This window comes from Delphinapterus leucas, chromosome 6 (genome assembly GCF_059928025.1).
Source record: "Delphinapterus leucas isolate spDelLeu-1000000601 "Yukka" chromosome 6, BTC_Dleu_Yukka2, whole genome shotgun sequence".
Lineage (NCBI taxonomy): Eukaryota > Metazoa > Chordata > Mammalia > Artiodactyla > Monodontidae > Delphinapterus > Delphinapterus leucas.
Window position 1 is genome coordinate 116,765,808 of NC_143134.1, and position 12,097 is coordinate 116,777,904.

General features: G+C 45.2%; 1 protein-coding gene across 1 annotated transcript in view; it reads left to right on the forward strand.

The window, feature by feature from the left end:
- Positions 1–12,097, forward strand: part of GARNL3 (GTPase activating Rap/RanGAP domain like 3) — a 156,436-nt gene that overhangs the window by 110,925 nt on the left and 33,414 nt on the right. The window contains exons 13-17 of the mRNA XM_022578692.3: positions 5,227–5,335; positions 7,111–7,156; positions 8,185–8,291; positions 9,322–9,437; positions 11,317–11,421. Coding sequence (XP_022434400.2) covers positions 5,227–5,335; positions 7,111–7,156; positions 8,185–8,291; positions 9,322–9,437; positions 11,317–11,421 — 483 coding nt within the window. The remainder of the gene's footprint in view (positions 1–5,226; positions 5,336–7,110; positions 7,157–8,184; positions 8,292–9,321; positions 9,438–11,316; positions 11,422–12,097) is intronic.

Below are 12,097 nucleotides of genomic sequence, written 5' to 3' on the forward strand. Positions count from 1 at the left end.
GGCTACTCTTCATTGAGGCGCGTGGGCTTCTCGTTGCGGTGGCTTCTCTTGTTGCGGAGCACAGGCTCTAGGCGCACGGGCTTCAGTAGTTGTGGCACGCTGGCTCAGTAGTTGTGGCTCGCGGGCTCTAGAGCGCAGGCTCAGTAGTTGTGGCGCATGGGCTTTGTTGCTCCGCAGCATGTGGGATCTTCCCGGGCCAGGGCTCGAACCCGTGTCCCCTGCACTGGCAGGCAGATCCTTAAGCATTGCCCCACCAGGGAAGTCCTAAGTCCTTAACCTTATCTTTTTGAGGGGGCTGTTAGCATATTAAGATGTAACGCGTTTACCAGGAGAACTGAAATATTCCCAGATGGACTCTGGTGTGCTCAACGTCCTGGCCAGCTCCACGGGTAGTGCTAGTGCCCTCCACTTGCCCAGCATCAGTAGATATGAAGAAAATCACAAGTAGAAAACTTGTCTCTATTATCAGGAAGATAAAGCAGGTGGGAAGAGTCAAAGAAATGCACAGTGACAGTGAACCTTATTGGTGCCTGATTGTGGGAGAGCAGAGAAGGACCACTAACTGCAAGCCTCCTTCTGAACCTGTCATGGTTTCTTGGGGCCTAGGGTAATGGTCAAAAGTCAGAGGCCAGGGCTTCCCTGGTGGCGCAGTGGTTGGGAGTCCACCTGCCGATGCAGGGGACGCGGGTTCGTGCCCCGGTCCGGGAAGATCCCACATGCCGCGGAGCGGCTGGGCCCGTGAGCCATGGCCGCTGAGCCTGCGCGTCTGGAGCCTGTGCTCTGCAATGGGAGAGGCCACAACAGTGAGAGGCCTGCGTACTGCAAAAAAAAAAAAAAAAAAAAAAAAAAGTCAGAGGCCAACGTGGCTCATAAAATCTTGGTGGCTTTTTGACCTCCTAGCATCTAGAATGCTAGTGGAACAGTCCAAGCCACATTCCCAAATCTGATGTAAAGAAACAAGCTTTCACAAAGATTTTGTAGGTTCTGGTACTACAATTAACTCCTCCATCTCTGTCCTCCATCACCAGACCAAACCACAATGGGGGCAGGGGAGGGGGTGTAGTTATTTGGCTCTCTGAGACTCATCTTCTCCCTAACGTCCCGTGATGTCTGCACCCCTAACATCCAGTCTCCCAGCATTCCAGACCCCGACAGCAGCACCTAGGACCAGAGGAAAGCACAGGCTCTGTGATCAGCCGGATCTGGGCCAAGCCCTAGCTCTGCCACGAGCTAGCTCTGTGATCTTGGACACCCCGTGTGTGCCGCCAGCCCCAGGGCTCGGTTCTCGGCTCCCTTCTCTTTCTACACTCATTCGTCCCTTTATGATCTCATCCAGTCTTATGGTTCTGAATAGCTTTTATATGCCACTGACACTCAAACTTACAGCTCCAGCCAGCCCTCGCAGGAACTCCAGACCAGATATGCAGCGTTCTCGACACCTTCCCTGGGCTCGACATCTCAGACCTAGTCTTTCCAAAGCTGAACTCCGACTCTCCTCCAGACCTGTTCCTCCTGCAGTCTTTCTTATCTCTGTTGATGGCTATTCTGTTCTTCCAGTTTCTGGGGCAAAATGACTCTGGAGCCATTCTTGACCCCTCTCTGTCTCATCCCATTTTCAATTTGTCAGGAAATCCTGTTGGCTCGACCTTCAGATGACACCTAACCTCTCCTCACAATTCTGTTACCACACAGCTCTGAGCCCCATCACCTCTTGTTGGATTATTGCAGTAGCTTCCTCTCTGGCCTCCCTGCTTTTACCCTGGTGCCCTGATAGACTGTTTCTCAGTCCTCCAGCCAGAGTGATCCTTTAAAATGCACGTCAGTCTCTTCCCAAACAGTGGCTCCTGCTTCACTCAGAGTCAAAGCCAGATCCTTAGAGGGGCCTGCAAGGCCCCACGTGACCTCTGTTCCTTCTCTGGTCCCATCGCCCACTACTCTTCTTATTTCCTCCCTCCCTGTCATATTGGCTTCCTTTCCTGTTCCCCAGAGTCACCAGATACTGTCCCATGTCATGGTCTTGGCGTTGCCCTTCTTTCTGCCTAGAACTCTCCTAGAACTCTCTCCTACCAGGTATACTCTGGCTGCCTCACTCACTGCCCTCAGATCTACCCAAATGTCAGCTGTTAAACTGAACCCCTGGCTGAATTTAAAGCTGCAACCCACCCTCCCCCAGCGCCCCCAGGCCCCTGTGTGGCTCTCTTTCTTTTTCTCCATCTCTTTCTCCATTGCACGTATTACCGCCTAACGTTATGTGTATTATTTAGTACACTTGTTTGTTATATTTACTATGTAATTTCTGTGCCCCCTGCTAGAGTGTACGCCCCACGAGGGCAGGGAGATTTGTCTGCTTTGTTCCTGGCATATACTAGGAGCTCAATAATTACTTTTAAAAAATACATAAAAGCCATGGAAGCAACCTAAATGCCCATTGACAGACTAATGGATAAAGAAGATGTGGTGCGTATATTCAATGGAATATTACTCAGCCATAAAAAGGAATGAAATTGGATCATTTGTAGAGATGTGGATGGACCTAGAGACTGTCATACAGAGTGAAGTAAGTGAGAAAGAGAAAAACAAATATTGTATATTAATGCATATATGTGGAATCTAGAAAAATGGTACAGATGAACCAGTTTGCAAGGCAGAAATAGAGACACAGATGTAGAAAACAAACGCACAGACACCATGGGGAGAAAGTGGGGAAGGCGGGGGGGGCGGTGGTGGGATGAATTGCGAGATTGGGATTGACATATATACACTAATATGTATAAAATAGATAACTAATGAGAACCTGCTGTATAAAAATTAATTAATCTAAAAAAATAATAAAATATATATGTATAAAAGCTTTATTGACATATTATTCATATACCATACAATTTGCCCACTTCGGTATGTTCACAAGGCTATTCAGCTATCACCAAGATCAATTCTAGAATGTTTTCGTACCCCAAAGAGAAACCCCTCTCTTAGCCAATACTCCCCACTCCACCACTGCCCGGTCTCTGGTAACTACCAGTCTGCTTTCTCTCTTGATTTGCTTATTCTGGACACTTCGTATAAATGAAATCACATAATATGTGGTCTTTTGTAACCAGCATCTTGCACTTAGCATGTTTTCAGGTTTCATCCATGCTGTAGCCTGTATCTGTATCTCATCTCTTTTTATTGCTGAATAATTTCCCATTTTTTAGATACCCACCACATTTTGTTTATCCACTCATCAGTTGATACATCAAAAATTACTTATTTTTATTTTAACGTAAAATTTACAAGTTTAACCGCTTTTAAGTGTACAGTTCAGTACAGTGTTGTGCAGTCATCACCACTGTCCATCTCCAGAACTTTATCATCTTCCCAAACTGAAACTCTGTACCCATTAATCAATAAATCTGCATTTCTCCCTCCCCCAGCCCCTGGCAAGCACCATCCTCCTCTCTGTCTTTATGAATTTGACCATTCTAGGAATCTCATATAAGTGGAATCAAACAACATTTCCCTTTGTGTCTGGCTTATTTCACTGAGCACAATGTCCTCAAGGCTCATCCATGTTGTACTATGTGTCAGAATTTCCTTCCTTTTTAAGGTTGAATAATATTCCATTGTATGTTTATACCACATTTTCTTTATCCATTCATCCACTGGTGGAAGTTTGGGTTATTTCCACCTTTTGGCTATTATGAATACTTCCACTAAGAACATTGGTATACAAATATTTGTTTGAGTCCCTGCTTTCAATTTTTGGAGTATATACCCAGAAGTGGAATTGCTGGATCATATGGTAATTCTATGTTTAGTGTTTTTGAGGAACCACCATATCATTTTCCACAGCAGTGGCTATATTTTACTTTCCTACCAGCAATGCATAAATTCCAGTTTTTCCACATTTGTAACAACACTTGTTATTTTCTTTTTTTAAAATAGCTATCCTAATGGGTGTGAAGTGGTATCTAATTGTGCTTTTGATTTGCACTTCCCTAATAATTAATATATTGAGCATCTTTTTGTATGTTTATTATCCATCTGTATATCTCCTTTAAAGAATTGTGTATTCAAGTACTGTGCCTATTTTTTAATCACATTATTTGTATTTTTGTTGTTGAGTTGTAGGAGCTCTTTATATATGTTATTGGATATATGATTTGCAAATATTTCTCCCATTCTTTGGGCTGCCTTTTCACTTTGTTGATAGCATCCTTTAGTGTACAAAAGTTTTAAATTTTGAGGTAGTCGAATTTGTGTACTTTTTTCTTTCATTGGCTGTGCTTTTTGTGTCATATCCAAGAAACAATTGCCAAAAATCTTTCTGAACTGAATTGAATTGAAATTATTAGAACATCTCTAAACCATAGTTTCCTTATTTGCAAAATGAGAATAATATCTAATATGAATCAGATAGGGATCCTGTTCTCGGGAGCTTACTGTATAGAATAGGGGACACACAAGGGATCCATGGGTACAGTGAATCATTCTGTTTGGCCGATTAGGCAAAGGTCTTGGACAGGGGTTGGCAGACTATGGCCCATGGGCCAGATGCAGCGTACTGCTTGTTAAATAAAGTGTTACTGGAACACAGCCATGCCCACTGATTTATGTATTGTCTATAGCTGCTTTTCTGTCACGACAGCACAGCTACATGGTTGTAAAGAGGCAGTACGATCTGCAAACCCAAAAATATTTACTGTCTGGGCCTGTACAGACAAGATTCACTGACCACAGGTCTAGGAGATCATTTTGGAAAGGTCAGCTGGGATCAGATTAGGTAGGGCCATTGTTCTCACCAAGTATATGCTTCAGAACTAGCGACGGCATTTATTTATATTTTTAAATATACATGTTTGAGCCCCGTGTCTAGGGAATTCTGATGCAATGCCTCTGGTCTGGGGGCCTTGAATGTCAGACTAAGGAGATGAAGCAGGAGTGAAGGTGAACCCAATCAGAGCTGTAAAGTGGGAGTGAACGGAGGCAAGGAGGCTGTTAAGGAGGCTCCTGAGGGAGGGTAGTCAAGAGGAAATGCAGGCCTGAATTGGGAGAGGAGGGGAGGAGATGGCTAGGGAAGCCAGGAGATGGGCTGGTGAAGTTTGGGAGGCAAGGAGACAAAGATACTGAAGCTCCGGGCTCTGTGAGCGTTGGGGTTTGTCGTGCCGAGTTAGTGTTTTAACTGTGTGAATGTACCGTGTGTGAGCAAACCTCTCAAGGGACGTGTTGTATGTTTGCGTCCAGGTAGAAAGGAAGCGCCACATTGGAAATGACATCGTCACCATCGTGTTCCAGGAAGGGGAGGAGCCTTCTCCTGCCTTCAAGCCTTCCATGATCCGCTCCCACTTTACACGTATCCTGAGCCTGTGTGAACCCTCCCACTAGCAAGCTGTTGGTCAGCCTCACTGGACTTAAAATGACCCTCAAACCAAATGTTACGGTTGACTGGCATGTTGTGGTTGTTTTGCGTTGCTAGATTCTTAGACCCACTGTGTTGTATTTTTCCCTCTTCTCTCTCCATCCATTGCAGTAATGGATGGACGCATTCTCAGAGAATTCTTGACTTTGGAACTATCTTCCCTTTCCTCAGGTAGTCTATGAAATGAGGGAAACTTCCTCCCACCCACTGATAATAAAGGAATTAGAAGAATTATAGTTAGTGAATCCTCTGAGAAATTTGCTTTAGGTATAAAAACTTGCAAGTTAAGATAAAAAGCCAAAATAATGTGTCTTTGTTGACTCTAAGCCCTAGGAATGGCTGCTACATTACCATCTCTTGACATTTGAGATATGATAGAATTAATCCTATTTTTATTTGCTTTCCCTCTGCTTCCTCTCATCCCTCTTTAGCTCATATTGCTGCCAAAGCCCTGCTGAAGTTCTCGGTAATGTCCAAGCTCAGCTCAGTCACACAGGCCTGGCACATGAGCATGGTCAGCCCAACACATCCCCAGCCTTGGCCCCGTTGTCCTGGGCCACTGGCCGTGACAGTGAGACCCAGCAGTAGTGCCTACAGGTTGTACATAATAAGTAAAAGGCAACTAATAGGCGTTTTTCAGAATAAATTCTGGTCTAGTTGTTCATGTTCCTTGGAAACTCCAGTGAAAGTGTTGGGAGATAGAACCGTGGTGACTCATTGCATCTGCAAGTAGATTGCTCTGCATCCTTTGACTTGTTCACTGTAGCCTCACAAAATTGCCATGAGGGCAGGGAAGAAAACAGATATGCACGTACACATTAATAATAAGTGGTATCTTGCTCTGTTCACTGATGTAGGACTAATATTTCCCTCTTCCTGCAGCGGTTCTTCTTGTAGAACAGAAAGAAAACTTCTCCGGGAGGGGGAGGGAAGTGATCAGAGTGACAGAGAGATCATCATTATTTTTAGAATTTCCTTTTGTTATGAGTTTTAGATTTGAGGCTTGGCATATTTGTTTCTGGAAAGGGACAAGCCGATAATTAATGCAAATTCTTTCCACTAAGTCTAGGAGTGGAAACGCTTTGAGGGACTGAGGATGGTTTTTAGCCCTAGCTAAGGAAAGCCGGGGCTGGGAGATGGTGGGGGAGGAGGAGGAATGGAAGAAGGAAAGAAAAGCTGGTGGAGGTGGTACTATTTCAGACTCAACTCGCCCGATACAAGCAAAGCAGATTCTACTGAGAGGCTGCCGCCAGCTACACTGGTTTGTTTTGGTTTGTTTTGTCTACCAAAGCCAGAAGGAGAGAGAAGGAAGGTGTACAGTGGAAACATTTAAATTTCTTTTCTTTTCAAAAATGTGTGAGATGAAATATATGACTCATTTCATTTTGGGACCTTGTTTATACTTTCAGGCAAGGGAACTGATCTTTTTGCTTTGTTTTAGTTGTTTAATAGCCTTATTTATATTGCTTTTCTGAAGGATTTGGAGAAGTAGCCCTTTCCCGAAAGGATGAGCACGCAGAGGTTGAACCTGTGTCTTCCCGGGCTGTGTCTTTAACAGAAGTCAAGGTTCCATCTCAGCCTATGGGTGACAGGAGCCCTGACGCCAGGAGTGCAGGTCCAGGATGATTCTGCACACAGGGTTTGCAAAGCACAAGCCGTTGACTGTGTGAATTGGGGTCGTTGATTAATTTCCTTAACCATCACCACAGATATTTTTGCCTTAGTGAGGTATGATCAGCAAAAGGACAATTACAGGTTGGTAACAACTTTATCTCGATTGCTTGTTCTAATTCTCATGTTTACATGTTAATTTGGCATTCATTTTAAGACTTTTTTTTTTTGGTCACGCCGGGTCTCAGTTGCAGCAAGCGGGCTCCTTAGTTGTGGCTCGCCGGCTCCTTAGTTGTGGCATGTGAACTCTCAGTTGCAGCATGCATGTGAGACCTACTTCCCTGATCAGGGATCGAACCCAGGCCCCCTGCATTGGGAGCTCGGAGCCTTAACCACTGCGCCACCAGGGAAGTCCTGAGACTCTTGATGTACATATTTTTTGATTGATTTGAAAGCCACCGTGTCTTCAGGAAAAGCTTGTTGCATATAGTGTTGCTCCATGCAGTAGACCCAAGGGTCAGGGTCAGGAATGTTACTGTGCTCCACAGAGGGCACAAGTGTGATATGTTTGATCTTGACCAGAGTACCCTCCTTCCTAGGCTACATTCTTGCCCGTTTATCCTTCTCAAAAATTAATCCCGTTCTCAAAAATTAATCTGTTAAAAGGTATCGTGATGTTGTGAAAAGAGCATGAACTTTGAGCCAAATAGATCTGGGTTAGAATCCCAGCTCTTATCACTTATTAACTTTGAGGCTTTGAAAAAAGAAGTGTTTATCTTCTTGGAGCCTCAAGCCTCGTCTGTGGAGTGAAGGTAATGATTCTACCTGGACAGGTTGGTGAGAATCAGCTGATGCTATGTCTTAAAATACCAAGTATGCTGCCTGGCGTGCAGTGCGGGCTCAGTGGTGGTCTTTGCTATTGTTCCTGGGGTGCCTGACCTTGCCTGCGGCTTGGTGGGTTGGACCACGAAGGATCCAGTAAGACTTGGTCTTTGCCCTAAAGCACATAGGATTGCTGCATGGTGGCCAAGGCTCTGGCAGCCCAGAGAAGGCCCTCCTCCTATGGAAGGAGTATTCCTAACAAATCACGTAGGCAACTGAACAAATTTAAGATCCAAATATCGGTGATCTTTGAAGAAAAACCAAGTAATTCTGCAATGTTCTCTACACAGGCTGAAAATATTTTCAGAGGAAAGCGTACCACTCTTTGGCCCACCCTTGCCCTCCCCACCAGTGTTTACAGACCACCAGGAATTCAGGGACTTTTTGCTAGTGAAATGTAAGTTTCTATTTTGAAATGTTTTTGCAACTTGTTCTACATCAGAATACATTTCTTCCAGTTCTCCCAGGATGCTGTAAAGAAGACATCATTGTTTAAGCATTGATTGCATTCCATGTTCTGTTAATTCTTCACTAGAAGCGTATTTAGTTTTCTGACAGTGTTGTGAAGGTCTCTCCTGGGTTCTCATCTATACCTACCATCCTACCCACCAAATAGCTAATATTTATTCAGTTTGATATGCCTAGCTCTGTGCTCTTTTATACGTATTATATGACTTAACATTCTTACAACAACCCTATAAGGAAATATGGTTATATCCATTTTACAAGCTAGAAAATTGAGACCCCAAGAATCTAAATAATTTGCTTAAAAATGCACAGATAACAGCATAGCTGGGATTCAAACCCATAACTGTCTTGACCTCAAGCTCCTAACTGTACTGCACACTTTCTATTCTGTGCTCTTCCACTTTATTGACTCTCGGTGTCTGTTGTCCACTAAACCACCGGCTTTTTCTTCCAGAAGAAACTTTCATTGAGCTAAGAATCCCAGTACTCTGCTTAGGCAATTGTTATTTTTTCTAACAAAATGCAGCAAATATATATTTAATCCCATTGAATGGCATCCTGGTGTTTTGGCCCATGTGTTGGATGAGTGGGTGGATGGGTGGGTTGGTGGATGGATGGATGAGTGGGATGGTTGGACGGATGGATGGATGGAGGGATGGGTGGGTTGGTGGGTGGAATTGTGGATGAGGGCACGTTGGGTGTGTGCTAGGTCTTCAAGTAATGAGATGTACCCTCTGCTCAGGAAGTTTGTAATCCAACAAGAAGGGTAAGATAGACATACCTATGGACTATGGGTTTGTACAGAGAAAATTATAGAGTTTTTAAGCATTCTTCCATGAAAGAAGAGTTATACCAGTATTAGGAAAGTGGGTGACATTTACTGTGAGGAGTTTCCTTGAGAAGGGCATTCAATAGCCTGTTAATATTTGTAACTCCCTTTATAACTTGATTTATTTTAGTAATTAATGGTGAAAAAGCCACTCTGGAAACCCCAACGTTCGCCCAGAAACGTCGACGAACTCTGGATATGTTGATTCGATCTTTATACCAGGATTTGATGCCAGATTTGCATAAGGTAACCCTGGGTCCATGGTGTTCTTTCCTTCTCACGGGGTCTGAGTTGAGAACACAAGTCCTAGCGATGAGTCCTGGTTAGAAAAACATAGAGTCGCCTGATCCTGCTGTCAACACTGGACTGTGGCCTCCAGGGCCTCATGTTCTCTCATGGTTGTCATGGGAAGAAGGGATGTTGAATGTCCATATACAGGAGCATGATTTTCATAAAGCCAAGGCCTGTGGAAGTCGAGATGCAGGCTGAGGGCATGAATGTCAGTCAGCAATCCCTGGAGCATTTGAGAGTACTTTTGGGGTATCTGTCTTTGGGGGTACTGCTCAGCACTTCCTGTGCCATGGAGCTGATAGACAGGCAAAGTGGGGATTTGGGGGAGAGACTGGGGGCTCTATAAGGTTTTCTGGAGATTTACTGGTGAGCCCCATATTCAGGCACTGAAATAAGCATGTACATTTACTGAAAATCCACTTTGTGCCAGATACGTCCTAGGCTGAAGGTGTATCCACACTGATGGGACCCAGTACCTCCCTGAGGAACCCAGCGCCTCGAGGGGCACCCATGCTTTTTGGAGGCCTCTAGACTCAGTGCGGGATCGCCACATGTCACAGTGGTTAACGAGTGTTAAGGCAAAATGAAATCATCGTTGTTTAGAAGCATTTCCCAAACTTAACAAGGAAGCACAGAACAAGGGGGGAGACTTCCCTAGAATCGGTACAACTACAAACTCCAGCAAAAGGCGTTGCCACTGATGTGTGAACATAAATGCAGTGTCTGGTCTCAGGTGGCCGCCCGGAGAGATGACGAACATCAAAACGAGCTGGTGCTCGTGCAGTCCTTTCCCTTCAGCACAGTGACCACCACCATCTTACAGGTGCCCTTGACTTCTGGCTGGTCGATACACCCTAACTACTCACAGGGATTGGTCCAGACCAACCCCAGGGCCCTAAAGAGCCAGCCATAATTGGCAATCTGTCCATTCCCTTTTTCCCTTAAAGTCAGGAAACGGTGAAGAGAGGGTACCAAGAGGAATATGTGATGTCCTTCAGGTCTCACCGGAAACATCACTGCCTTAGCAGCCTTCCCCAGCCCCCAGCTGAAGCCACGTGCCCCTGTTAAGTGCCTCCACATGCTTTACGGACCTCCCTTCATAGAAATCGTCCCATGTGCCAGTCATGTAATCAGCCAGTTAATCTGTCTCTCCCATAGACTCTGCTCCACCGGGACAGAGACCATGAGCATCGCATCCCCCAAATCCGGCAGAGCAGTAGATGCTCAGCCAATACTTGCTAATTGCATGCGTGCACCCAGTTCTCGGCAGTTTGGAAGAAAACTAACATTTACTGAGTATGTGCCCAAACACCTTCCATGCATTTCCTCACTTAGTCCTCGTAACACACCTCAGAGACCGGTATTAGCCACACAAAGACACTGAGACTCAGAAATTAACTCCCTTGCCTGAAGTTACCCGGAAGGCCACAGAGCTGCACAACTCCAGGGAGTACCGTTCACATAGAATTTTGTATGTCGTGTTCCAGGGGTGCCCCTCTCTGAGAATGGCATCCTTGGAGCTGTGCAGCGTGGTGGCCGACCATGCTGTTAGGCAGTTAGTAAGAGGGGGGGATGCTGGTTTGCTTGATTCCAGAGCCCGTGCTCTCAGCCTCCACGGGGCGGGCTCTCCCCCTGTGGCTCCTTAATCCCTCGCGTCTAGCACAGACCTGGCGGGTACTTAAGTGGTGCCTCATCTCATAGATGCTTATTGAGAGAATGAATAGAGAAGGCAGAAGTAGGACCTTTTGGACAAATAGGTTTGTGCACTAAGAGAAGCCGAAGGATGAGATTTGACAACCATCTCTGGAATTCATAACTTGTCTTTCTTTTTCAGAACATGCTTAATAGACGATCTTTCAGTGATGTCTTACCAGAGTCGCCCAAGTCAGCACGGAAGAAAGAGGAGGCCCGCCAGGCAGAGTTCGTTAGAATAGGGCAGGTGGGTTTTATTCTGACACCTGTTTTATTCTGACATCCAAACCAGATGGCCCGCCTGCAAAGAATGTTATGTTTGCATACTCCTGGAAGAGCTCTGTCACTTCTCTTAGGATTATTGTGGAACCACGAGTGAGAATTTTTTTTAATTTTATTGAAGTATAACTGATTTACAATGTGTTCATTTCTGCTGTACAGCAACGTGACTCAGTTATACATATATGTCCTTGTTCATTACGGTTTATCACAGGATATTGAATGTAGTTCCCTGTGCTACACAGTAGGGCCTTGTTGTTTATACAAAGATTTTTTTTTTTTTTTTTTTTTTTTGGCTGTGTTGGGTCTTCGTTGCTACACACAGGCTTTCTCTAGTTGTGGCGAGCGGGGGCTACTCTTTGTTGCGGAGCATGGGCTCTAGACGCACAGGCTCAGTAGTTGTGGCTCACAGGCTCTAGAGCGCAGGCTCAGTAGTTGTGGCAGGCAGATTCTTAACCACCAGGGAAGTCCCTAGACGAAGGAGATTTTTGATAACCATGTAGGCGTAGCTCTCTGCAGGTGTGAGTGAGAGGAAAGCCCTCTGCTGAAGCGGGGTGACACTGGCTGGGAGCAAGAGGCCACAGGGCCCAGGCTGGGCTCCCTTTGATAAGGGAGCACGTATCATTTGCCTGCCTCCCGGGAAT